The sequence below is a fragment of the Blennius ocellaris genome (assembly GCF_963422515.1).
Source record: "Blennius ocellaris genome assembly, chromosome: 17".
NCBI lineage: Eukaryota > Metazoa > Chordata > Actinopteri > Blenniiformes > Blenniidae > Blennius > Blennius ocellaris.
Window position 1 is genome coordinate 24,498,440 of NC_137666.1, and position 24,360 is coordinate 24,522,799.

Consider the following 24,360-nt stretch of genomic DNA (forward strand, 5'->3'; position numbering starts at 1 on the left):
AACCCCGGTGAGTCCCAGGTTCTCCTGGAGGGGTCTGGGGCCCGCTCACATCTGGAGCTGCTTCTGAGGCTCTCTGGTTCTTCTGAGGTTCTCTGCTTCTTCTGGTGTTCTCTAGTTCTTCTAAGGCTCTCTGGTTCTTCTGAGGTTCTCTGCTTCTTCTGGTTTTCTCTGGTTCTTCTGGTCTTCTCTGGTTCTTCTGATGTTCTCTGGTTCTCCTGACATTCTCTAGTTCTCCTGATGTTCTCTGGTTCTCCTGATGTTCTCTGGTTCTCCTGACATTTTGTAGTTATCCTGATGTTCTCTGGTTCTCCTGATGTTCTCTGGTTCTCCTGACATTCTCTAGTTCTCCTGATGTTCTCTGGTTCTCCTGATGTTCTCTGGTTCTCCTGACATTCTTTAGTTCTCCTGATGTTCTCTGGTTCTCCTGACATTCTTTAGTTCTCCTCATGTTCTCTGGTTCTCCTGACATTCTCTAGTTCTCCTGATGTTCTCTGGTTCTCCTGATGTTCTCTGGTTCTTCCTCTGATGTTCTCTGGTTCTTCTGATGTTCTCTTGTTCCTCTGATGTTCTCTGGTTCTTCTGATGTTCTCTTGTTCCTCTGATGTTCTCTGGTTCTCCTGATGTTCTCTTGTTCCTCTGATGTTCTCTGGTTCTTCCTCTGATGTTCTCTGGTTCTTCTGATGTTCTCTGGTTCTTCTGACGTCCTCTGGTTCTTGTCCTCTGGTTCTTCCAGTCCCTGAGGTGGAAGGAGAAGGGGACAGTATCAGTTCACTGTGTACTCAGATCACCACGGCCTTCAGCGTCCCCCCAGAGGACCCCTTCTCCTCGGCCCCCATGCCCAGACCAGCGTCCTCCCCTCAGTCTCCTGCAGCTCCAGGTACCTCCCCTGTCCTCCAGAGACACCGGGGACGACCTGTCCTCCAGAAACACCAGAGACACCAGGGACGACCTGACCTCCAGAGACACCAGGGACGGCCTGACCTCCAGAGACACCGGGGACGACCTGACCTCCAGAGACACCAGGGACGGCCTGACCTCCAGAGACACCGGGGACGACCTGTCCTCCAGAGACTCCGGGGACGACCTGTCCTCCAGAGACACCGGGGACGACCTGACCTCCAGAGACACCAGGGACGGCCTGACCTCCAGAGACACCGGGGACGACCTGTCCTCCAGAGACACCAGGGACGACCTGTCCTCCAGAGACACCAGGGACGACCTGTCCTCCAGAGACACCGGGGACGACCTGTCCTCCATAGACACCGGGGACAACCTGTCCTCCAAAGACACCAGGGACGACCTGACCTCCAGAGACACCGGGGACGACCTGTCCTCCAGAGACACCAGGGACGACCTGTCCTCCAGAGACACCAGGGACGACCTGACCTCCAGAGACACCAGGGACGACCTGTCCTCCAGAGACACCAGGGACGACCTGACCTCCAGAGACACCAGGGACGACCTGTCCTCCAGAGACACCAGGGACGACCTGTCCTCCAGAGACACCAGGGACGACCTGACCTCCAGAGACACCAGGGACGACCTGACCTCCAGAGACACCAGGGACACCAGGGACGACCTGACCTCCAGAGACACCAGGGATGACCTGACCTCCAGAGACACCAGAGACACCAGGGACGACCTGACCTCCAGAGACACCAGAGACACCAGGGACGACCTGACATCCAGAGACACCAGGGACGACCTGTCCTCCAGAGACACCAGGGACACCAGGGACGACCTGACCTCCAGGGACGACCTGTCCTCCAGAGACACCAGGGACGACCTGTCCTCCAGAGACACCAGGGACGACCTGACCTCCAGAGACACCAGGGACGACCTGACCTCCAGAGACACCAGGGACGACCTGTCCTCCAGAGACACCAGGGACGACTTGACCTCCAGAGACACCAGGGACGACCTGACCTCCAGAGACACCAGGGACGACCTGACCTCCAGAGACACCAGGGACGACCTGACCTCCAGAGACACCAGGGACGACCTGACCTCCAGAGACACCAGAGACGACCTGTCCTCCAGAGACACCAGGGACGACCTGACCTCCAGAGACACCAGGGACGACCTGTCCTCCAGAGACACCAGGGACAACCTGACCTCCAGAGACACCAGGGACGACCTGTCCTCCAGAGACACCAGGGACGACCTGACCTCCAGAGACACCAGGGATGACCTGACCTCCAGAGACACCAGGGACGACCTGTCCTCCAGAGACACCAGGGACGACCTGTCCTCCAGAGACACCAGGGACGACCTGACCTCCAGAGACACCAGGGACGACCTGACCTCCAGAGACACCAGGGACGACCTGTCCTCCAGAGACACCAGGGACGACCTGACCTCCAGAGACACCAGGGACGACCTGACCTCCAGAGACACCAGGGACGACCTGTCCTCCAGAGACACCAGGGACGACCTGTCCTCCAGAGACACCAGGGACGACCTGTCCTCCAGAGACACCAGGGACGACCTGACCTCCAGAGACACCAGGGACGACCTGTCCTCCAGAGACACCAGGGACGACCTGACCTCCAGAGACACCAGGGACGACCTGTCCTCCAGAGACACCAGGGACGACCTGTCCTCCAGAGACACCAGGGACGACCTGACCTCCAGAGACACCAGGGACGACCTGTCCTCCAGAGACACCAGGGACGACCCCACCCTCTTCACTCACTCGCTCATAGTTCATGTTGCATTGGCCAGACAACACGGCTGATCATCATCTTCATCACCATCGCGGTGACGATGACGATGACGATGATGATGATGATGATGATGATGATGATGATGATTAGATCTATAGAGAAAAGTCAATGTGCTCATGTTTTCTCATTTTCCTCATTGAATCTCAAGCCTGCTTCTCTCTCTTCTCTTCTACAGTGACAGGCCCCTCTCCTGCCTTCTCCGCTGCCCCCCCCACCCTCCCCCCTGCCAACCCCCCCGCCCTTCCCCCTGCCAACCCCCCCACCCTGCCCCCCGCCCTGCCCCCCGCCCTGCCCCCCGCCCTTCCTGCTCGAGACACCAACCCCTGGGCGACGACCCCGGCAGGAGCTGCAGCCTCGGGGCTTCCAGGTGAGAAGCTGCATGTCACTGAGAACACCGTCACTGAGAACACCGTCACTGAGAACACCGTCACTTAGAACACCGTCACTGAGAACACCGTCACTGAGAACACCGTCACTTAGAACACCGTCACCGAGAACACCGTCACCGAGAATACCGTCACCGAGAATACCGTCACCGAGAATACCGTCACCGAGAATACCGTCACCGAGAATACCGTCACCGAGAACACCGTCACTTAGAACACCGTCACTTAGAACACCGTCACTGAGAACACCGTCACCGAGAACACCGTCACCGAGAATACCGTCACCGAGAATACCGTCACCGAGAATACCGTCACCGAGAACACCGTCACTTAGAACACCGTCACTTAGAACACGTCACTTAGAACACCGTCACTTAGAACACCGTCACCGAGAATACCGTCACCGAGAACACCGTCACTTAGAACACCGTCACCGAGAACACGTCACTTAGAACACCGTCACTGAGAACACCGTCACCGAGAACACCGTCACCGAGAACACCGTCACTTAGAACACCGTCACTTAGAACACCGTCACCGAGAACACCGTCACCGAGAACACCGTCACCGAGAACACCTTCACCGAGAACACCGTCACCGAGAACACCGTTACTTAGAACACCGTCACTTAGAACACCGTCACCGAGAACACCGTCACCGAGAACACCGTCACCGAGAACACCGTCACTGAGAACACCGTCACTGAGAACACCGTCACCGAGAACACCGTCACTTAGAACACCTTCACTGAGAACACCGTCACCGAGAACACCGTCACTTAGAACACCTTCACTGAGAACACCGTCACCGAGAACACCTTCGCCGAGAAACCGTCACCGAGAACACCTTCACTTAAAACACCGTCACTTAGAACACCGTCACTTAGAACACCGTCACCGAGAACACCTTCACCGAGAACACCGTCACTGAGAACACCGTCACTGAGAACACCGTCACCGAGAACACCGTCACCGAGAATACCGTCACCGAGAACACCTTCACTTAGAACACCGTCACCGAGAGCACCGTCACCGAGAACACCGTCACTTAGAACACCGTCACTGAGAACACCGTCACTTAGAACACCGTCACTGAGAACACCTTCACTGAGAACACCGTCACTTAGAACACCTTCACTGAGAACACCTTCACTTAGAACACCTTCACTTAGAACACCGTCACCGAGAACACCGTCACCGAGAACACCGTCACTGAGAACACCGTCACTTAGAACACCGTCACTGAGAACACCTTCACTTAGAACACGTCACTGAGAACACCGTCACTTAGAACACCGTCACTGAGAACACCGTCACTGAGAACACCTTCACTTAGAACACCGTCACTGAGAACACCGTCACTGAGAACACCTTCAGGACGACAGACGGAGGAAGTTCAGTCTGAGAGGAGCAGCAGGTCTACACTGGACTACACGTTCTCCTTTAAGTCTATTACAATATGTCTATGTAGAACTATTCTATTAGATCCTTCTCCTTCAAAAGAGAACGTCGACAGTCCAGAGCTCGTCTGATGGCGGCCATTTTGCTTTTTACTGTTTTCACAGTGAGAATAATGATTCATCATGACGTATTTCTCTTCACTTTGCAGGAGGCGACTGGCCGGCCGCCCCCCCGGTGCTCGTGGCCCCCCCCTCGGTGCTCGTGGCCCCCCCGGTGCTGGTCGTGCCCCCCCCCTTCGTCTCCAGCGCTGCCGTCCCACAGACGCACCCCGTCAGAAGCAGACCGCTGGTTAGAGGAGGTCACCAAGTCGGTCCGAGGCCCCGGCCCCCCCGCCGCCGCCACGCCCCCCCCTCAGCCGTCCGTCCCGCCCGTCCCTCAGGCTGCCTTCCTGCCCCCCCACCCCGCGTCCGTGCCCCTGTTGCCCCCCCGCCAGCCGGCCGCGTCCTACCCGCTGTCCAACGGGCTGGCGTTCCCCCCCCCCCGCCGTGCCCGTGTTCGGCATCACGCCCTCGCAGATGGTGGCCAACGTGTTCGGCTCGGCGGCGGCGCCCCCCCCCGCCGTTCCCGGCCTCCGCGACGCCGCGGCACGACGCGCCGCCCGTCGCCAACGTCGGCCCCTTCATCAAGCCCCCGCCGCCCGCCGCCGTGCGCCCCGCCCCCCTCCAGCCGGCCAATGGCAGCGTGACCTTTAACGGGGCGGACGGGTGGGCCGGCCCCCCCCTCCCCCTCCGCCCGACCCCCCCAGCAGCCGCAGGAAGATGCCTTTGAGGCCCAGTGGGCCGCCCTGGAGGGCCGCTCACGCCAGCGCACCACCCCCCTCCCCCACTAACCCCTTCTCCACCGAGCTGCACAAGACCTTCGAGATCCAGCTCTGAGAGGACCTGGACCCCGGGAGACGGTGGGGTGGAGGAGGGGTGGAGGAGCGGTTGGGTGGAGGAGCGGGGGCAGGGCTCCATCACATCATCAGCATCCTGTTTGGTTTGGAGCCTCGGTCCTCTCTGGAGGATCTTTTCAGAGCTTCAGCCACCCCCCCCCCCCTCCACCCCCTGCCCCCTCCACCCCCCCCCCAGCTCGTCTTAACCCCCCCCCCCCCCCCCCGGTAGTGCACCCCCCCAGCAGCGCCCCCTGTAGGCAGGACGACTCCTCCGTCAACTGAGAGAAGTGCAGCAGTGAGACGATGCCAAATCTTTATTTTTATGCATTAAGTCTATTTTAAATAGCTTTGGAACGGAGCAGAAGAGTTGTAAGTAATCTTGCCAAAGGCAGCGGCGACGACACGTTCCTGTACACAAGAGAAGATATATTATACATAAACCTAAATCTATATCCAGAATCTATCCTGTACACATCGCAGCAGCAGCAGATCCTTTCTATCGTGATGTAAAGAGATTTTGTGAAGGGACAGCTGCTTTACTTTTGTGTTTCTTCTTTTTTTAAATTCTGATTATTTTGAAGAGGAAGCCTGTGATGGATGTGAAGCATCCGACTGTAAATATTCTCATTGCAGCAACAATCAGCGAGGAGCTGCTGCTCACGTTCTAACAGTTACTCTCCGTTTGACTCTTTCTTCTGTGTGACAACAATCTTTTTATTATTTAACACAGTAACTTCACTCTGTTTCTCCACCTCGTATTATTTTATAAGTAGTTCATTTTTTTTTAATTATTTTTGTTTTGCACAAGCACTAAATTAGAAGATTTGAGCTGACAGGTGATCAGTGTGCTGACCTCTGACCTCTGACCTCTGAGACCTGCTCTGGTTCTGACGGGGAGATTAAAAACAACAGATTCATCTCAACGTCTGATTTCTCTCTGTCATGTTTTTGTTTTATTTTTTTTGTTTTTTTTAAATCAAACCTGTGAATATGATCTATTCTCTGATCTATTTTTCCATTTTGTAATTATTTCATTACTTTATTCCACTTCTTTGGAGAAATACTGAAGATGAAAGATTGAATAAATTCTTGGTGGTGGAGGACAAGGTGACGTTGTGTTGTTCATGTTGCTGGGCGGCTAGCAGCTAGCAGCTAGCAGCTTCTGCCTTAGTAGGAAAAACACCCTTTACCTATAAACCCAGCGCTTTGCTCCGTAGGAAGGAATTTGCAGGATTTCTTGTGGTTTTCATGATTACCTGTCGTTTCATCTTCAACTCTCCCAGAAAGGTCAAGGGTCACTGTGAACTCAGGAGTTAATCTTTGTAGTTATGTTGTAAAACCACAGGAAACTCTTTGCCTCTAATATTTCAGGGAGTCGAAGGTGAAACATTCTGACGGTCAACGAAGGAACTGAAAGATCACACTGGAGATGAGCAGAGATCGTTGCCTTGATCAAACCTATTGAGCGGCCAGACTCTAAATGATCACTGCACACGTGCACAGACGTCTGCAGAACGTGTTTTTTGTTTTGTTGGTGGCTCCATTTCTCTATTACCTGCAAAATTGCACATTTCAGACGTGGTATGAGGCGTATCAAGGTGTTCCGAGCTGCTGGTCCGCCCGTCCTGCAGGGGGCGCCGCTGGTCCGCCCGTCCTGCAGAGGGCGCTGCTCGGACAGCGCAGCGTTATAAATACAACCCGGAAACGGTGCATCGGTTCGATGTGTGTGGAAGGAGCGTCTGGGGGTGAAACACCCGAAAGGTAAGCTTCTAAAGATGCTTCTGGTCCGGACCCGGGTTTGGACCGGGTCCGGTTTGGACCGGTTCCGGTTCCAGCTCCTCTGAGCAGCCGAAGGAGGTCAGCGGTTAGCTTTAGCGGCTAACGAGGCTAAAGCTGAGAAACGTAACGGAGACGCTGCGAGACTTTCTCTCATTAAATCACAGCGGAAGGTTTTTAAACTTTTAAAAAGATCAAGTGAGGAGAATAAGGGACTTTGAGGAGAAACTGAGAGGAGGAACTTGGCGCTTCACTGTCGAGGCTCGCAGGACTTTAGCTCCCTGACACCTGGATGTTTGTCAGATTTGTGTCCTTTATGAGCTCGTTTATGCCTCGAAGACAAACGAGGGAAAGTCCGTTGGTTGTATTTTACTCTGGAAATGTCTACATTTACAAACAGGCGGTTTTTGGGTCGAAATAGCCACCGATTTATTGAGCTGCTCTGACTGGTGTTACGGAGAATTGTGCACCCCAGCAAAATGGTGGTCGTGTTTAAAGGCCCCCGGAGAGTGCAGTTCATAGGGCAACGTTATAGAGTTAAGATTAAAGCTGTTTGATCTTTTGTCTGAAGTTTATTTTAGTGGAAAATGTCGGGGAAAGTTTGTGATCGAGGTTCTGATGTGAAGCAGGAGGTGTGTGTGTGTGTGTGTGTGTGTGTGTGTGTGTGTGTGTGTGTGTGTGTGTGTGTGTGTGTGTGTGTGTGTGTGTGTGTGTGTGTGTGTGTGTGTGTGTGTGTGTGTGTGTGTGTGTGTGTGTGTGTGTGTGAGATCCGTGCGTGCGTGTGTGTGATTCATGGTGTGTGTGTGATTCATGGTGTGTGTGTGATTCATGGTGTGTGTGTGATTCATGGTGTGTGTGTGATCCATGATGTGTGTGTGTGATGTTTATGCAGAGATGTGCGGTGCCGGTCTGGACCACAGAGAGCAGATTACCGTGGGCGCTCGCTCGCTCGCTTCGCTGACACAGGGAAGGTAAAGTTTTGTTCCACATTTGTTTGTTTCTCAGTGAAACTTGAATCAGTTCACAGGTTTAGTTTTGTCTGATTAAGTTGTTAAACTCAGATTTCTGACCAGTTATTCAAGTCCCACTGTGGATGTTGCTGAATAACGTTTGCAGCGTTGCTCTCCTTCTTGTCGAGCCTCCCTGACGTCGCCCCTCCTCTTGGCTGCAGGTTTGATCGTCTCCGCCGGCGTTGAGGTCATTTCCAGTCGCCATGTCTCATCGAGGGCCTGTAACGGCCGTCCTGACAGCCGTCCTGGGGGCCACCTTGGGGGGGCTGCTGGTATGGCAGCTGTATCGGACACACAAGAAGAGGTTGCCTTTCAACCAGAAGGCCACCGAACCTTTAGAGGCTCCGGTACAGAAACAGCCCTACCTGGAGAACCAGGCCGTACCGTGCCTGGAGAACCAGGCCGCACCGTGCCTGGAGAACCAGGCCGCACCGTGCCTAGAGAACCAGGCCGCACCGTGCCTGGAGAACCAGGCGACACAGTGCCTGGAGAACCAGGCCAAGGCTGAGGAGCACCAGACGTCAGCACTGCCCCCTCCTGTCCACATCCTGTCGTCACAGCAGCTGCTGGGGGTGAAGCCAGTGATGGTGAGCTCCGAGGACGAGTGGCAGCGGCTCTGGCCGCTGATCCAGGAGGAGCTGAGCGTCTTCCCCGTGCTGGGCCTGGACTGTGAATGGGTAATGTGTGTGTGTGTGTGGGTGTGGGTGTGATCCAGAAGCAGTCCCATCCTGGGTTGCAGGTTCAATTCCCTCAGTCTGATAGAAAACCTCCATAAAGCAGCCAGTGAACCGGCGGCTTGTTTCAGCTCAACACGACGGCTTGAAACGGTGCAAAGTGTTGACGCTCTTAACGTCTGATGGAATAATTGTGTGTGCTGGACGGTGAAGTTTGGCTCCAGATGTTTTTCCCAGCAGGCCTTGCGGTGGTCTGACTGCTGTGTGTGTGTGTGTGTGTGTCAGGTGTCGGCGAAGGGGAAGTTGTCCTCCGTGTCCCTGCTGCAGATGTCTTCGTACTCGGGCCTGTGCGTCCTGGTGCGTCTGCTGGGCTTCTGGAGCGGGACGCACTCCTTCCCGCTCAGCCTGAAGGACGTCCTCCGAGACCCCCACGTCTTCAAAGTGGGCGTCGGCTGCTACGAGGACGGCAAGCGGCTGACCCGCGACTACGGCCTGTCGCTGTCGTGCACGGTGGACTTGAGGAACCTGGCGCTGAGACAGAGGTACGGCGGCCCGCCGCCGCGCTCCTTCCTCCTGCTGTGAGTGGTGGAGGAGAGATGATGGAGGTTGGTGTGTTCAGGCAAGCGTCGCTGGAGAACGGGCTGAGCCTGAAGTCTCTGGCAGCCGACCTGCTGAACGTGTCTCTGGACAAATCTCTGGAGCTTCGCTGCAGCGACTGGGAGGCGAACCAGCTGAGTCCAGAGCAGGTGAGGAGCCGAGCAGCAGCTCTCAACGGGACCGAGAGTCCGGCCTCCGTTCAGAAGGTTTCACAGTGAAGGTCAGTCCCTCCTGGACTCCGGGTCTGTCGTCCTTCCACGTTTGAACCTTTGTCTTACTAATGGACACGAGGGACATCGTGGAACGCCCGGCGTCTTCTCGTGGTCCCGTCATGGGACGTCCTCGCCGTCACTTCCACCCAGACAAGGACTCGCAAGCCCCAGTCAAATGTAACACACTACTTTGTAAAAAACGATAGTTGTGGTTCTACTTGTAAGGTTCCTCCGACTCTGCCCCACCACTGTTGTCGCATAACAAAGTTATTTGAATTTTGAATCTCCAGCCGAGGAAGTCGGGGGAATCCTTCTTCGTGAGCGTGACGTCAAGAGTTGTGCAGATCTCCATCTGTTGTGTTTATATCGGCTTGTTTCCTCTTAAATATCAACGTTTTTACAGTGTTTTGAAGTTATAGTCGGCGTTTTATGAGCCTTGATGAAAGATTGAGCCTGGAAGAGACCGAGGGAGGAGGAAAGGAGCACGGGCGGCGGGAGCGGCTAGCCGTTAGCTTGCGCGGCTAGCGGGAGCAGCTAGTGGCTAGCCGCTAGCTCGGGCGGCTAGTAGACGATCAAGTAATACCTGGGCTCGTCTTCGGTGATTCCACAGTCTTCTAGCTCTTGGACGTGTTGGATCCAGGAAGCCGGTCGTTCTGCCAAAAGTCAGGACTCAAAGCCTCAAAGGTGAAAAGTGGCGGCTGCTGAGGCGAGGAGACGAGGACGAATGGAGGACGAAGCGTCTTCTGCTTCCTCAAACATGTTCCAGACGGGGTCACCGATGGCAGAACCACCTTCTGTGTCTTCTTCATCAATCACTGGGTTTGAAATGACCATGATGATGAAATATGGTTCAATTCAGCCTCTTCGTGGTCAAAACTCTGATCCTCCATAATGTAAACACAACTTGGGCGTGTGCACAACTCGTGATGTCACTCTATTATTGTCAGAAGCTCCGCCCAGCAGAGGAAATACCAACGTTTATCGCCTATTTTCTCTCAGATTGCCGTGTTTTAACATTTTACCTTCAGCCAGTTAGCAGGAAAACGTTCTAGAAGCGACAGCAGAGTGTTTTGGAGGTGGAACCTTCATTTCACTGGGACTTTAAAGGACCATATTGTCTATATTTCATGTTTCAGTCCCTCCTCTGCTCATGTGGATAATAATGTGTCTGATCCAGTAGAAACACTCACAACTTGTGAAATTCTAGTATTTCTTGGACTGAGCTGACGTCACCTCTCATGATGGTGGTTCTCAGCTCCTCCACCTCCTCCACCCTCACGGAGACTGCAGCCCAGCCCACAGCCGCCTCCTCCACCCCCTGGGTGACGTAGCCAGCAGCTCATGCTGGTAGTTGTAGTAATGTACTGACACATCTCGGCCCCCGTTAGTCTTTTATTGTGGGAATAGCAGCAGGTTTCAAGAGGAGCTTCTGAGGAAGTCCAGTTTCAAAGTACCGTAGTTCTGGAAGCTTCTTTGGTGAAGAGTCGCTCACAAACAAACATTGTTTGTGGAGAAGAAAAGAAAGTCCAGCTTCTTCTTCCACAAGACAAATAGTGTGGACACGTACTGGTACCTGAAAACACATTTTCTCCAGTGGACATGAAGGTGAACACAACAAGTTATCAACACAACAAAAACAGTTCAATGTGAAGCAGCAGAGACTGAGATGTGGGCGTGTCTTGTTTTGGTTTCTCCTCGTGTCAATCTTCCTGGAGGCGGGGCTTCTCCAGCTCTGTGACGTCATCAAATAGAATCAAGGTGTTGAGCTCCCCCACCAGGTAGAACAGAGAAACATCACTGTGAACTCAAGCTGGAGGGAATCAATGAAAAAAACACTTTGGGGATGTAGATGAACCCCAAATAGAACTTTTATCATGTTTAAAGCACAGAAAAGGCCATTTAGTCTAAATATGGGTCCTTTAAATAATCAGCATGTGAGCAGGGTGGCTCTGACCTTGGTCCGGTTCCAGGAGTTCCTCCAGTCGGTCCTCGGTCGCCTCCAGGTTCCAGAACGTTGACGATTGTCTCATGAAGGCAGCTTGACGTCCCACTGTGTCCTCCCTCAGGTGAGCTACGCCGCCCGAGACGCTCAGGTGTCCATCGCCCTCTTCCTGCACCTCCTGGGCCTGGGGCCCGGCGCCGGGCTCGCCACGCCCAGCGGGAGCTCGTACTGCGAGCTGGCCTCCCGCTGCCAGGGCCTGGTGGACGTGCCCTTCAGGGGCCGGGGGGACGGGGACGGCGGGGACAAGAGGCGGCGGGCGCGACAGTCGCCGCTCCGTGAATTTCCGGCGTCTGGAGATCAACAAACCGCAGACCCTCGGAAGAACAACAAACGGAAGGCGCTGGGCGTGGGCTACTCCGCCAGGTGAGGAGGAGGAGCAGGAGGAGCAGGAGGCCACTGCTCCACCGCCTCCTGTCCACCAGGAGGAGCGCTGAACCAAATGTGGTGGTGTTTCAGGAAGTCTCCTCTGTACGACAACTGCTTCCTCCACGCCCCCGACGGCCAGCCGCTCTGCACCTGCGACAAGAAGAAGGCCAAGTGGTACCTGGACAAGGGGATCGGAGGTAATCCTCACACTCTCCTGAACCCGGCTCCACCTTTAGTGAGGCACATCTGACCTTTGACCTGCTCCGTCACGTCCAGCCGGTCCCTGAGGCCTCCGGCTGTCGGGGTGCGGAACTCGTCAAAACACCGCCCGGTGGGAGGTTTGGTTTCGGGTCTGGTGCACAGCTTGTGAGCATGTGGACCCGGGGCGGGAGCTCCTTGTAAAACCACCAAGTCACACTGATCCACCCACTACAAAAATGCAAAACGTATATTTATTTTCAAATATATTGAGGATTTTTTACATGTACAATGTATAATGATGTACCTTGCAAAACCGGTGGAGGTGGAGGAGGGTATAGGCAGGTGTAGGGAGGGTGTAGGAAGATATAGGAGGGTGTAGGAAGATGTAGGGAGGGTGGAGGAAGGTGTACTAGATGTAGGAGGGTATAGGAAGGTGTAGGGAGGGTGTAGGAAGATATAGGAGGGTGTAGGAAGATACAGGAGGGTGTAGGAAGATGTAGGAGGGTGTAGGGAGGGTGGAGGAAGGTGTACTAGATGTAGGAGGGGATAGGAAGGTGTAGGAAGATATAGGAGGATGTAGGGAGGGTGTAGGGAGGGTGTAGGAAGATGTAGGAGGGTGTAGGAAGATGTAGGAGGGTGTAGGGAGGGTGTAGGAAGATGTAGGAGGGTGTAGGGAGGGTGTAGGAAGATGTAGGAGGGTGTAGGGAGGGTGTAGGAAGATGTAGGAGGGTGTAGGGAGGGTGTAGGAAGATGTAGGAGGGTGTAGGGAGGGTGTAGGAAGATGTACTAGATGTAGGAGGGTATAGGAAGGTGTAGGAGGGTGTAGGAGGGTGTAGTAGGTGTAGTACAGTGGTGACCCTACCGTGGTTGTGCTCCTGCCGTCCAGTGCTGAAGAGCGAGGAACCCTTCGTGGTGCAGCTGCTGTTCGAGCCGTCGGGCCGCCCCGACTCCCAGCAGGACTACTACCTGACGGCCAAGGACAACCTGTGTGTCGTCTGCGGGAAAGTGGATTCCTACATCAGGTGTGACCTCTGACCTCCTGCCACGAGCGGCGTGAGCCGATCAGTCGCTCGGTCCTTCGCCGGACGGATTCTGCCGAGTCGGCGATGTGCGGCGCTAACGCTTTTTGTCCCGCGTGTCATTGTGTGGCGACAGGAAGAACATCGTCCCCCACGAGTACCGGCGCCACTTCCCCACGGAGATGAAGGACCACAACTCCCACGACATCCTGCTGCTCTGCACCTCCTGCCACGCCGCCTCCAACGTCCACGACGGCTTCCTGAAGCAGCAGCTGGCCGAGGAGTTCTCCGCCCCGCAAGGCTGCGAGGACGGCGTCCGGCTGCACGAGGACTCGGAGCGCCGCCGGGTGCGATCGGCGGCCCGGGCCCTGCTGGGCGCCGGGGACGGCCTGCCGGAGCAGCGGCGCCACGAGCTGCAGGCCCTGATCCGGGACTTCCTGGACCTGGACCGGGACCAGACCCTCAACGCCGAGACCCTGCAGCAGGCCGCCGAGCTGGAGACCAGGTCAGTCCCAGAACCAGCAACCCTCACCCAGGGAGGCCCCGGGGCCCGCTGGTCTCTGGCCCTTCAGTCTGCTGCCCCGGAGTGGCTTATGTCAACAACGACAACAACACCACCAACACCACCAACAACAACAACAGCAACACCACCACCACCAACAATACAAACAACACCAACAGCAACACCACCACCACCACCACCAACAATACAAACAACACCAACAACAGCAACACCACCACCACCAACAATACAAACAACACCAACAACAACAGCAACACCACCAACAACAACAACAGCAACACCACCACCACCAACAATACAAACAACACCAACAGCAACACCACCACCACCACCACCAACAATACAAACAACACCAACAGCAACACCACCACCACCACCACCAACAATACAAACAACACCAACAACAACAGCAACACCACCAACAACAACAACAGCAACACCACCACCAACAATACAAACAACACCAACAACAACAACACCAACACCAACAATACAAACAACACCAACAACAACACCAACACCAACAGGGTTGGTCCAGCAGATATTTAAATATTACAGGCGTGTCACAAGTCGGTGACCAATCAGCAGAAGGCTCTTTTAACATGGGAACGTTCAGTTGGAACGTTCCGTCAACACACGAAGAAGAACCCAGTTTGATGTTCTTAGATTCTTGTTTCAATAAGTTATAATTGTAACGTGAAGAACGACTCGCTTGTAAAATGTGACGATTGTGATTCGTGACTTTGAGTCACTCAAATCAGAAAGAACGAACCTTTTGTTGCCGTTTGTTCCGTTCTGCTTCTCCAACCTGCTGAATTCACACGTTGGTCATTAAAACACAAGACGTCCAGTGAAAACAGACGTTCTCTCCTGCTGGACTCACTGAAGGTTTAGAATCATGGATCTTTACTGAGATTCTACGTGGAACCTTTTCTGACCATCTGGACACGAGTTTGTTCTCATGGGTCCATAATGAGCTGATGGCAGTCCAGGCCCAGACCCAGACCCAGGACCAGGACCAGGCCCAGGCCCAGGCCCAGACCCAGACCCGGACCCGGGCCCAGACCCAGACCCAGACCCAGACCCGGGCCCGGGGGGCTGTTAGCTGATTACAGTAGGGAGTTCCTCCTTTCTTAAAGTCGACCTGCAAGTCGACGCAGAGGTGAAGAAAACCCAGTTAGTCGGAACAGTACATTGTCTTTGTAGGGTCTCCCTGCCCCCCCTCCTGTGAGTGGTGCCCCCCCCCCCCCCCCCTTCCTGATGTGTTCAGTTGCACGGTGTGGGTCCTGGGGGGTCCAGGTTTTGACTCTCTGCTCTCTGCTTGAAGGATCTTCAACGAGGCCTACGTGCCCCACGGTCTGAAGGTGGTCCAGGTCTACGCCGGCCGGGGTCTGCAGGGCCTGATGGAGCTGGAGCGGCGCTGGCGGCAGCACTTCCTGTCCACCATGCAGCCCCACCACCTCCCCCGCCTCTGGTCCGTCCACCACAACCACAGCAAGCTGCTGCGCAAGCACGGCGAGGACCTGCCCATCCAGCTCCACTGACCCCCCCTCCCCCGCCGGCGGCCCCCCAGCCGGCCGGCGCCACACACACTGGCAGAGTGTGTGTTTCCACTGCATTCTGACCTGTGGAGGGACACACACACACACACACACACACACACACACACAGGGACTGCAGCCTCATGATGGACGTGCTGAGACACTTTTTTTAAGGAAGACATGAAATTATTTATAAGATGCATCAGTCAGAGAAGTAATTTTTTCTTTTTTCTTTTTGAGAAAGCTGCTTCATCCATGATGCCCCCCCCCTCCCCTCACCCCCCCCCCCCCCCCCCCCCCTCCTTTCCAGTCTGTTGTCCAGGTTAGGTCAGTAGATGTTGGAAGAGAAACCCACAAATGTCTCTAAATGGAATTTGTCTTCTTGGTCCCTTCAGGCCTGAATATTTGAGGCTTGGAGGACCCTCCCCCCCCCTCCCCCGACCCCCCCCCCGGACCCCCCCCTGAGGGCGGGGCTCCTCCATGGCTCATGTTTTAATGCGCCTCTTAATCCCCCGGGGGGCTGAAGCAGCCTGAAGTTTCTCCCAGAGCTCTGACATGTTCTCCTGAAATGTGACTGATTTCAAATAAAAGTTCTCTTTCTATGACATGTTTGTGTAACTGCCAGAGTAATAGATTACTTTGTGGTTTTTCCCCTCGGCCGGTTCGTCAGCTAAAGGCCAGTTCACTGTGTGAGTGTCCACCCGGGGCCTGTAGACCCTGGAGCTGCAGAGTTCTAGAGGTTCCTGTAGACCCTGGAGCTGCAGTGTTCTAGAGGTTCCTGTAGACCCTGGAGCTGCAGAGTTCTAGAGGTTCCTGTAGACCCTGGAGCTGCAGTGTTCTAGACGTTCCTGTAGACCCTGGAGCTGCAGTGTTCTAGACGTTCCTGTAGACCCTGGAGCTGCAGTGTTCTAGATGTTCCTGTAGACCCTGGAGCTGCAGAGTTCTAGAGGTTCCTGTAAACCCTGGAGCTGCAGAGTTCTAGAGGTTCCTGTAAACCCTGGAGCTGCAGAGTTCTAGAGGTTCCTGTAGACCCTGGAGCTGCAGTGTTCTAGACCCTGGAGCTGCAGAGTTCTAGACGTTCCTGTAGACCCTGGAGCTGCAGAGTTCTAGACATTCCTGTAGACCCTGGAGCTGCAGTGTTCTAGAGGTTCCTGTAGACCCTGGAGCTGCAGTGTTCTAGACCCTGGAGCTGCAGAGTTCTAGACGTTCCTGTAGACCCTGGAGCTGCAGAGTTCTAGAGGTTCCTGTAGACCCTGGAGCTGCAGAGTTCTAGACCCTGGAGCTGCAGAGTTCTAGAGGTTCCTGTAGACCCTGGAGCTGCAGAGTTCTAGAGGTTCCTGTAGACCCTGGAGCTGCAGAGTTCTAGACCCTGGAGCTGCAGAGTTCTAGACATTCCTGTAGACCCTGGAGCTGCAGTGTTCTAGACGTTCCTGTAGACCCTGGAGCTGCAGAGTTCTAGAGGTTCCTGTAGACCCTGGAGCTGCAGAGTTCTAGACCCTGGAGCTGCAGAGTTCTAGACATTCCTGTAGACCCTGGAGCTGCAGAGTTCTAGACGTTCCTGTAGACCCTGGAGCTGCAGAGTTCTAGAGGTTCCTGTAAACCCTGGAGCTGCAGAGTTCTAGACCCTGGAGCTGCAGAGTTCTAGAGGTTCCTGTAGACCCTGGAGCTGCAGTGTTCTAGAGGTTCCTGTAGACCCTGGAGCTGCAGCGTTCTAGAGGTTCCTGTAGACCCTGGAGCTGCAGCGTTCTAGATGTTCCTGTAGACCCTGGAGCTGCAGCGTTCTAGACATTCCTGTAGATCCTGGAGCTGCAGTGTTCTAGAGGTTCCTGTAGACCCTGGAGCTGCAGTGTTCTAGGTTTTCCTGTAGACCCTGGAGCTGCAGTGTTCTAGAGGTTCCTGTAGACCCTGGAGCTGCAGCATTCTAGATGTTTCTGTAGACCCTGGAGCTGCAGTGTTCTAGACCCTGGAGCTGCAGTGTTCTAGACCCTGAAGCTGCAGTGTTCTAGGTTTTCCTGTAGACCTTGGAGCTGCAGTGTTCTAAAGGTTCCTGTAGACCCTGGAGCTGCAGTGTTCTAGACGTTCCTGTAGACCCTGGAGCTGCAGCGTTCTAAACCCTGGAGCTGCAGTGTTCTAGACGTTCCTGTAGACCCTGGAGCTGCAGCGTTCTAAACCCTGGAGCTGCAGTGTTCTAGAGGTTCCTGTAGACCCTGGAGCTGCAGCGCTGCACGTTCTCCACGTTGCTCTGCTTCAACAGTCAATGAGCTGCTCGTCATCAGTCCCTCTGCAGAACTCGCTGAGGAACCATCAGGATGTTCTGGTGTGTTGAAGGGAAACGAGGAGAACCTGCAGGGCTGCACCTCCAGTTTGACAGCCCTGCTTTAGTGAGACGTACTGCTGAATGTTGATCCAGAGTGGAGAACTGACTGACTGTCAATGGTGACAAGGTGTGAAACAACCGGTCTGATTGTTGAGTCGGCATATAAACAGTGAAGTGACTGGAGACGCACCACCTCCTTCCTCCACCCGCCTCCTTCCTCCACCCACCTCCTGCTCTGCTTCCTCTCCACACTCACTCACTGACGGCACGACGATGGAGGCTGCTGGTCTCCATGACGATGTCTCTCCACTGGTCTCCATGACGATGTCTCTCTCCTCCGGTCTCCATGACGATGTCTCTCTCCTCTGGTCTCCATGACGATGTCTCTCCTCTGGTCTCCATGATGATGTCTCTCCTCTGGTCTCCATGGCGATGTCTCTCTCCTCTGGTCTCCATGACGATGTCTCTCCTCTGGTCTCCATGATGATGTCTCTCTCCTCTGGTCTCCATGATGATGTCTCTCCTCCGGTCTCCATGATGATGTCTCTCTCCTCTGGTCTCCATGACGATGTCTCTCCTCTGGTCTCCATGATGATGTCTCTCTCCTCTGGTCTCCATGACGATGTCTCTCCTCTGGTCTCCATGATGATGTCTCTCCTCTGGTCTCCATGGCGATGTCTCTCTCCTCTGGTCTCCATGACGATGTCTCTCCTCTGGTCTCCATGATGATGTCTCTCTCCTCTGGTCTCCATGATGATGTCTCTCTCCTCTGGTCTCCATGATGATGTCTCTCCTCCGGTCTCCATGACGATGTCTCTCTCCTCTGGTCTCCATGACGATGTCTCTCCTCTGGTCTCCATGATGATGTCTCTCTCCTCTGGTCTCCATGGCGATGTCTCTCCTCCGGTCTCCATGACGATGTCTCTCTCCTCCGGTCTCCATGACGATGTCTCTCTCCTCTGGTCTCCATGACGATGTCTCTCCTCTGGTCTCCATGACGATGTCTCTCTCCTCTGGTCTCCATGACGATGTCTCTCTCCTCCGGTCTCCATGACGATGTCTCTCTCCTCCAGAGGTGGGGACTTGAGTCATGTGACTTGGACTCCAGTCATGGTTTTGCTGACTCATGACTTCAATAAGAGACTCGACTCAGGACTTGAAGGACTTGAGTGTTGGTGATTTTGTGTTTTCTATTTTGATATAAATATAAAAATATAAAATTCTCCAGATGTGACTGTTGGTTGAGAATAGCATTGTCATGATTTAATCAAGTCAGCCACGCCCTCTTCCTGGTCCAGCCAATCGGAGTAGAGGGAGGAGTCAGTAAACCAGGAAGAGTGATGGACGGCAGCTTGGTGTCAGAGTGGCTTCATTAATGTGGTTAAGAGAACAAGCCACATTCAGTGTTGCTGGTATCACCTGGTATCACCTGGTATTTTTATCCAGAAGTGTCTGCAGGTGAACTTCATTTCTAACTGAGGGAAGAGTCTCAGGTCCAGCATGTATGCAAATTAGCCACGTGATCCCGTCAGGGGGCGGGGCCAGGAGGAGGAGTCACTGAGCAGTCCCACTAGAAATGTGGCAAGTTGAGTCTGAACCAGAGGATCACTTTGCTTTCTATTCAGAGATTAAGAGGAAGAACAGAGTGGAGTGTCTGAGTTCTACTGAGTTCTACTGGTGTGTCTGTGAGTTCTACTGGTGTGTGTGAGTTCTACTGAGTTCTACTGGTGTGTGTGCGTTCTACTGGTGAGTCTGTGAGTTCTACTGAGTTCTACTGGTGTGTCTGTGAGTTCTACTGGTGTGTCTGTGAGTTCTACTTGTGTGTGTAAGTTCTACTGGTGAGTCTGAGTTCTACTTGTGTGTGTAAGTTCTACTGGTGAGTCTGAGTTCTACTGGTGTGTGTGAGTTCTACTGGTGTGTGAGTTCTACTGGTGAGTCTGAGTTCTACTGGTGTGTGTGAGTTCTATTGGTGAGTCTGAGTTCTACTGGTGTGTGTGAGTTCTACTGGTGTGTGTGAGTTCTATTGGTGAGTCTGAGTTCTACTGGTGTGTGTAAGTTCTACTGGTGAGTCTGTGAGTTCTACTGAGTTCTACTGGTGTGTGTAAGTTCTACTGGTGAGTCTGAGTTCTACTGAGTTCTACTGGTGTGTGTGAGTTCTACTGGTGAGTCTGTGAGTTCTACTGGTGAGTCTGAGTTCTACTGAGTTCTACTTGTCAGTCTGTGAGTTCTACTGAGTTTTACTGGTGTGTGTTTACTGGTGAGTCTGAGTTCTACTGGTGAGTCTGTGAGTTCTACTGGTGTGTGTGAGTTCTACTGGTGAGTCTGTGAGTTCTACTGAGTTCTACTGGTGTGTCTGTGAGTTCTACTGGTGTGTCTGTGAGTTCTACTGAGTTCTATTGGTGTGTGTGAGTTCTACTGGTGAGTCTGTGAGTTCTACTGGTGTGTCTGTGAGTTCTACTGAGTTCTATTGGTGTGTGTGAGTTCTACTGGTGAGTCTGTGAGTTCTACTGTGTTCTACTGGTGAGTCTGTGAGTTCTACTGGTGAGTCTGAGTTCTACTGGTGAGGCTGAGTTCTACTGAGTTCTACTTGTCAGTCTGTGAGTTCTACTGAGTTTTACTGGTGTGTGTTTACTGGTGAGTCTGAGTTCTACTGGTGAGTCTGTGAGTTCTACTGGTGTGTGTGAGTTCTACTGGTGTGTGTGTGAGTTCTACTGGTGAGTCTGAGTTCTACTGGTGTGTGTGAGTTCTACTGGTGTGTGAGTTCTACTGGTGAGTCTGAGTTCTACTGGTGTGTGTGAGTTCTACTGGTGTGTGAGTTCTATTGGTGAGTCTGAGTTCTACTGGTGTGTGTGAGTTCTACTGGTGAGTCTGTGAGTTCTACTGGTGAGTCTGAGTTCTACTCGTGTATCTGTGAGTTCTACTGAGTTCTACTGGTGAGTCTGAGTTCTACTGGTGTGTGTGAGTTCTACTGGTGAGTCTGTGAGTTCTACTGGTGTGTGTGAGTTCTACTGGTGAGTCTGAGTTCTACTGGTGTGTCTGTGAGTTCTACTGGTGAGTCTGAGTTCTACTGAGTTCTACTGGTGTGTCTGTGAGTTCTACTGGTGAGTCTGAGTTCTACTGGTGAGTCTGTGAGTTCTACTGGTGTGTGTGAGTTCTACTGGTGAGTCTGTGAGTTCTACTGAGTTCTACTGGTGTGTCTGTGAGTTCTACTGGTGTGTCTGTGAGTTCTACTGAGTTCTATTGGTGTGTGTGAGTTCTACTGGTGAGTCTGTGAGTTCTACTGGTGTGTCTGTGAGTTCTACTGAGTTCTATTGGTGTGTGTGAGTTCTACTGGTGAGTCTGTGAGTTCTACTGTGTTCTACTGGTGAGTCTGTGAGTTCTACTGGTGAGTCTGAGTTCTACTGGTGAGGCTGAGTTCTACTGAGTTCTACTTGTCAGTCTGTGAGTTCTACTGAGTTTTACTGGTGTGTGTTTACTGGTGAGTCTGAGTTCTACTGGTGAGTCTGTGAGTTCTACTGGTGTGTGTGAGTTCTACTGGTGTGTGTGTGAGTTCTACTGGTGAGTCTGAGTTCTACTGGTGTGTGTGAGTTCTACTGGTGTGTGAGTTCTACTGGTGAGTCTGAGTTCTACTGGTGTGTGTGAGTTCTACTGGTGTGTGAGTTCTATTGGTGAGTCTGAGTTCTACTGGTGTGTGTGAGTTCTACTGGTGAGTCTGTGAGTTCTACTGGTGAGTCTGAGTTCTACTCGTGTATCTGTGAGTTCTACTGAGTTCTACTGGTGAGTCTGAGTTCTACTGGTGTGTGTGAGTTCTACTGGTGAGTCTGTGAGTTCTACTGGTGTGTGTGAGTTCTACTGGTGAGTCTGTGAGTTCTACTGGTGTGTGTGAGTTCTACTGGTGAGTCTGTGAGTTCTACTGGTGTGTGTGAGTTCTACTGGTGAGTCTGAGTTCTACTGGTGTGTCTGTGAGTTCTACTGGTGTGTCGGTGTAACTTTACTCGTTCCTCCTGAGGTAACTAGTAAATGTACTCGAGTACAGGCTGGCCAATAAAGAGCCACACTCACTTTATTTCTTACAAAATCACAGTTTAATAAATAGTCTGTAAAAATGAGTAGAAAAGAGTTTTTCTGTTGGCAACATTTCGTAAATGAATTAAACCAGTTTCTTCTTCTTTTATTTTCTTACAATCTGGTGTTGCTGAATTAAGGCCTCTTGATTTTGGCATCAGAAGAATCTGCTTCGTTTGTGGAGTTTGATGATTTCACAGTTCAGTCAGGAAACATTCCCAAAGAAAAGAGGTGAACATGCAGACACTGGAGGGGGAGGGGCATCCATCCATTCATCCTTTCATCCATTCATCCATCCATCGTCCTTCACTGATCAATAACGAGCTTGAAGACAAACTTTTTCCTTTCAAACTAAAAGCAAGCAGCCTCAGGTGGAATCCCTCTTCCTCAGACGTTACTGACTGAGAGACACTCTGACATCTTTACTGCATCACTGAAACTCTGAGGGAGGACACACACACACACACACACACACACACACACACACACACACACACACACACACACACACACACTGATTTGAGTCGTCAGTAATGAGATTGTCAGTTACTTCCACACAAAGTGAAAATTGTAATTATGATGATTAGAATCCGAGTGGAAAGAAAAAAAAAACTGTCATAACTTCCTAATAGTGTAATAAAACGTTTGTAATAATATTTTCTCAATAAAAAGTGGTTGTTATTGAAAATGTAGTTGTACAGCCAGTAAAAGAACAATATCTCTATCGTCTGACGATGTTTTTACTATTTTATTACATTCTGCTTTATTATTACACTGATTTCATACTGAAATCACAAAACAAAAACACAAAGACTTAAAGGGGTTGGAATGTTTGTTTGTGTAAATAAATAGGACGTTCAGAAGAATTCATGTCAAACTTTTAAAATCCAGTAAAGCAGCTTTTCATCTTCAACTGTGACTTTTAGGTTTAATGTGGTTTTTTACAGGTTTTGATTCAAACTGAAAATAGAGTAAGAAGAGAAAAGCTTGTTTGCTCTTCAGAATGTATTTAATCATAAATACTTTCACCAGTTTATCATTTTGTTTTTAGTCTTTAATTTCAGATAAGTATTATATAAGTTATAATATATAAGTATAGTTATTTATATATATGTATATATATATGTGTGTGTGTGTATATATATATATATATATATATATATATATATACAACTGAAATTTTCAAGACAAAAAAGGCCTGAAATATTTTTCTAATACGTTCAAATTCTTTGTCGACTTAAATTGTGAAAATCATGAAATTGTATAAGATTCATATACATTTTTCACTGATTCAGAAAAATCTCAAATATTGTTTTTCTGAAATCAGATCAGTACTTCAGGAAGTCAAGCAGGTTTTCATATGAAATAAATGGGTGTTGTGTTTTTTCATACGTGTGTGTGTGTGTGTGTGTGTGTGTGTGTGTGTGTGTGTGTGTGTGTGTGTGTGTGTGTGTGTGTGTGTGTGTGTGTGTGTGTGTGTGTGTGTGTGTGTGTCCACCCATACTGCAACAGAGTTTCAACACTAAATTACTGCATATTAAACTCTTTTGTAGTAAATTATTACACACATATGAAGCAATCGACAAAAAGAAAAGGTTTTGCTTTTTTTTTCTTCTTCTTCTTCTTTTTTTTTCTTCTTTTATCCTGTTTCCTGCTTTAAATCAACAATAAGGCATTTTTCTCTCCGGCTCCACCTCTTCCTCCAACAACTTCACCTTCAAGCACATTTTCAGTTTCTGTTCCAAAAGACGGTGAAGATAATTTGCAGCTTTGACACTTTGACCTCTGGAGATCAAAGCGACTGAAGCGATTGTCAGGAGACGTGAACATGAACCCAGACTGAGAGACTGACGCCTCTCATCCCTCCACTTTTTGGTCAAAGGCTGTTTGACGATGCAGAGAGGCTCTTCTGGACGGGTTCTCTGATTGGGTGATTGGTTTGTCTTTTATCTTAGAGAGAGAGAGAGACAGAACGAGAGAGAGAGAGAGAGAGAGAACGAGAGAGAGAGAGAGAGAGAGCGAGAGAGCTTTGACAACATGAGCCTCTTCTCTTTCCACTGACAAATGAAACTATAAACACATATGAGCTGTTTTTCTGAATGAACACGATCCTCCAAAATAAAAGCAGAGCTCAAACATTTCTCTTCCTGGACACAACTACAATCTGCTGCCTTCCATCCACTTCCTGTTTCACATTAAAATACTTGTGCTCTTAAGTGCTGTCGTGTCCGACCTCCTCACATTTTGCTCTCTGGGTTAGTTTTTTTGTTGTTGTTGTAGTGTTTGCCCTCAGTCTGGACTTGCAGGGTGACGTTGATCAGAGCAGGTTTGTAATGTGACGTTCCGTCACTGAGCGCGATGGAGACGCTCCTCCTGCAGCGCAGAACCTGATCAGATGACACGACGCAGACTGACGAGCCTGCAAGTCTAAACGGAGGGCAAAACGACACACACCACCAATTCTTCCAAAGAAAACCTTCTTGTAACCTTGTTCAGCTGCTACACACACACACACACACACACACACACACACACAACTGAAACGTGTCCAAGCAGAGAGACCAGGAAGTTTCCAGAGCAAACGTCAACAACAGCAGATACTGAAAACATT

At 51.8% G+C, this 24,360-nt stretch overlaps 2 protein-coding genes across 2 annotated transcripts in view; both read left to right on the plus strand.

Annotated features, from left to right (window-relative positions):
• Positions 1–6,538, plus strand: part of numb (NUMB endocytic adaptor protein) — a 60,866-nt gene extending 54,328 nt beyond the window's left edge. The window contains 6 exon segments of the mRNA XM_080512473.1: positions 1–7; positions 734–877; positions 2,902–3,093; positions 4,721–5,288; positions 5,290–5,386; positions 5,388–6,538. The exon segment at positions 1–7 is cut by the window's left edge and continues 293 nt beyond it. Of these exon segments, the coding sequence (XP_080368599.1) occupies positions 1–7; positions 734–877; positions 2,902–3,093; positions 4,721–5,288; positions 5,290–5,386; positions 5,388–5,447 (1,068 nt within the window). The 3' untranslated portion in view covers positions 5,448–6,538.
• Positions 6,539–8,062: 1,524 nt separating this feature from the next.
• exd2 (exonuclease 3'-5' domain containing 2) lies at positions 8,063–15,575 on the plus strand. The gene is made up of 9 exons (XM_080513464.1): positions 8,063–8,193; positions 8,394–8,909; positions 9,192–9,448; positions 9,526–9,652; positions 11,782–12,080; positions 12,174–12,280; positions 13,171–13,306; positions 13,440–13,808; positions 15,154–15,575. The coding sequence occupies exons 2-9, from the start codon at positions 8,436–8,438 to the stop codon at positions 15,368–15,370; spliced, it is 1,986 nt and encodes a 661-aa protein (XP_080369590.1). The 5' UTR covers positions 8,063–8,193; positions 8,394–8,435; the 3' UTR covers positions 15,371–15,575.
• The last annotated feature ends 8,785 nt before the right edge of the window (positions 15,576–24,360 follow it).

What these genes read in the sequence shown, in the direction of transcription:
- exd2 (XM_080513464.1), top strand. Translation starts at nt 8,436, where the DNA reads ATGTCTCATCGAGGGCCTGTAACGGCCGTCCTGACAGCCGTCCTGGGG. An exon ending in CCTGGACAAGGGGATCGGAG is followed by an intron (nt 12,281 to 13,170) that starts GTAATCCTCACA and finishes CCTGCCGTCCAG; the next exon opens with TGCTGAAGAGCGAGGAACCC. An exon ending in AAAGTGGATTCCTACATCAG is followed by an intron (nt 13,307 to 13,439) that starts GTGTGACCTCTG and finishes GTGTGGCGACAG; the next exon opens with GAAGAACATCGTCCCCCACG.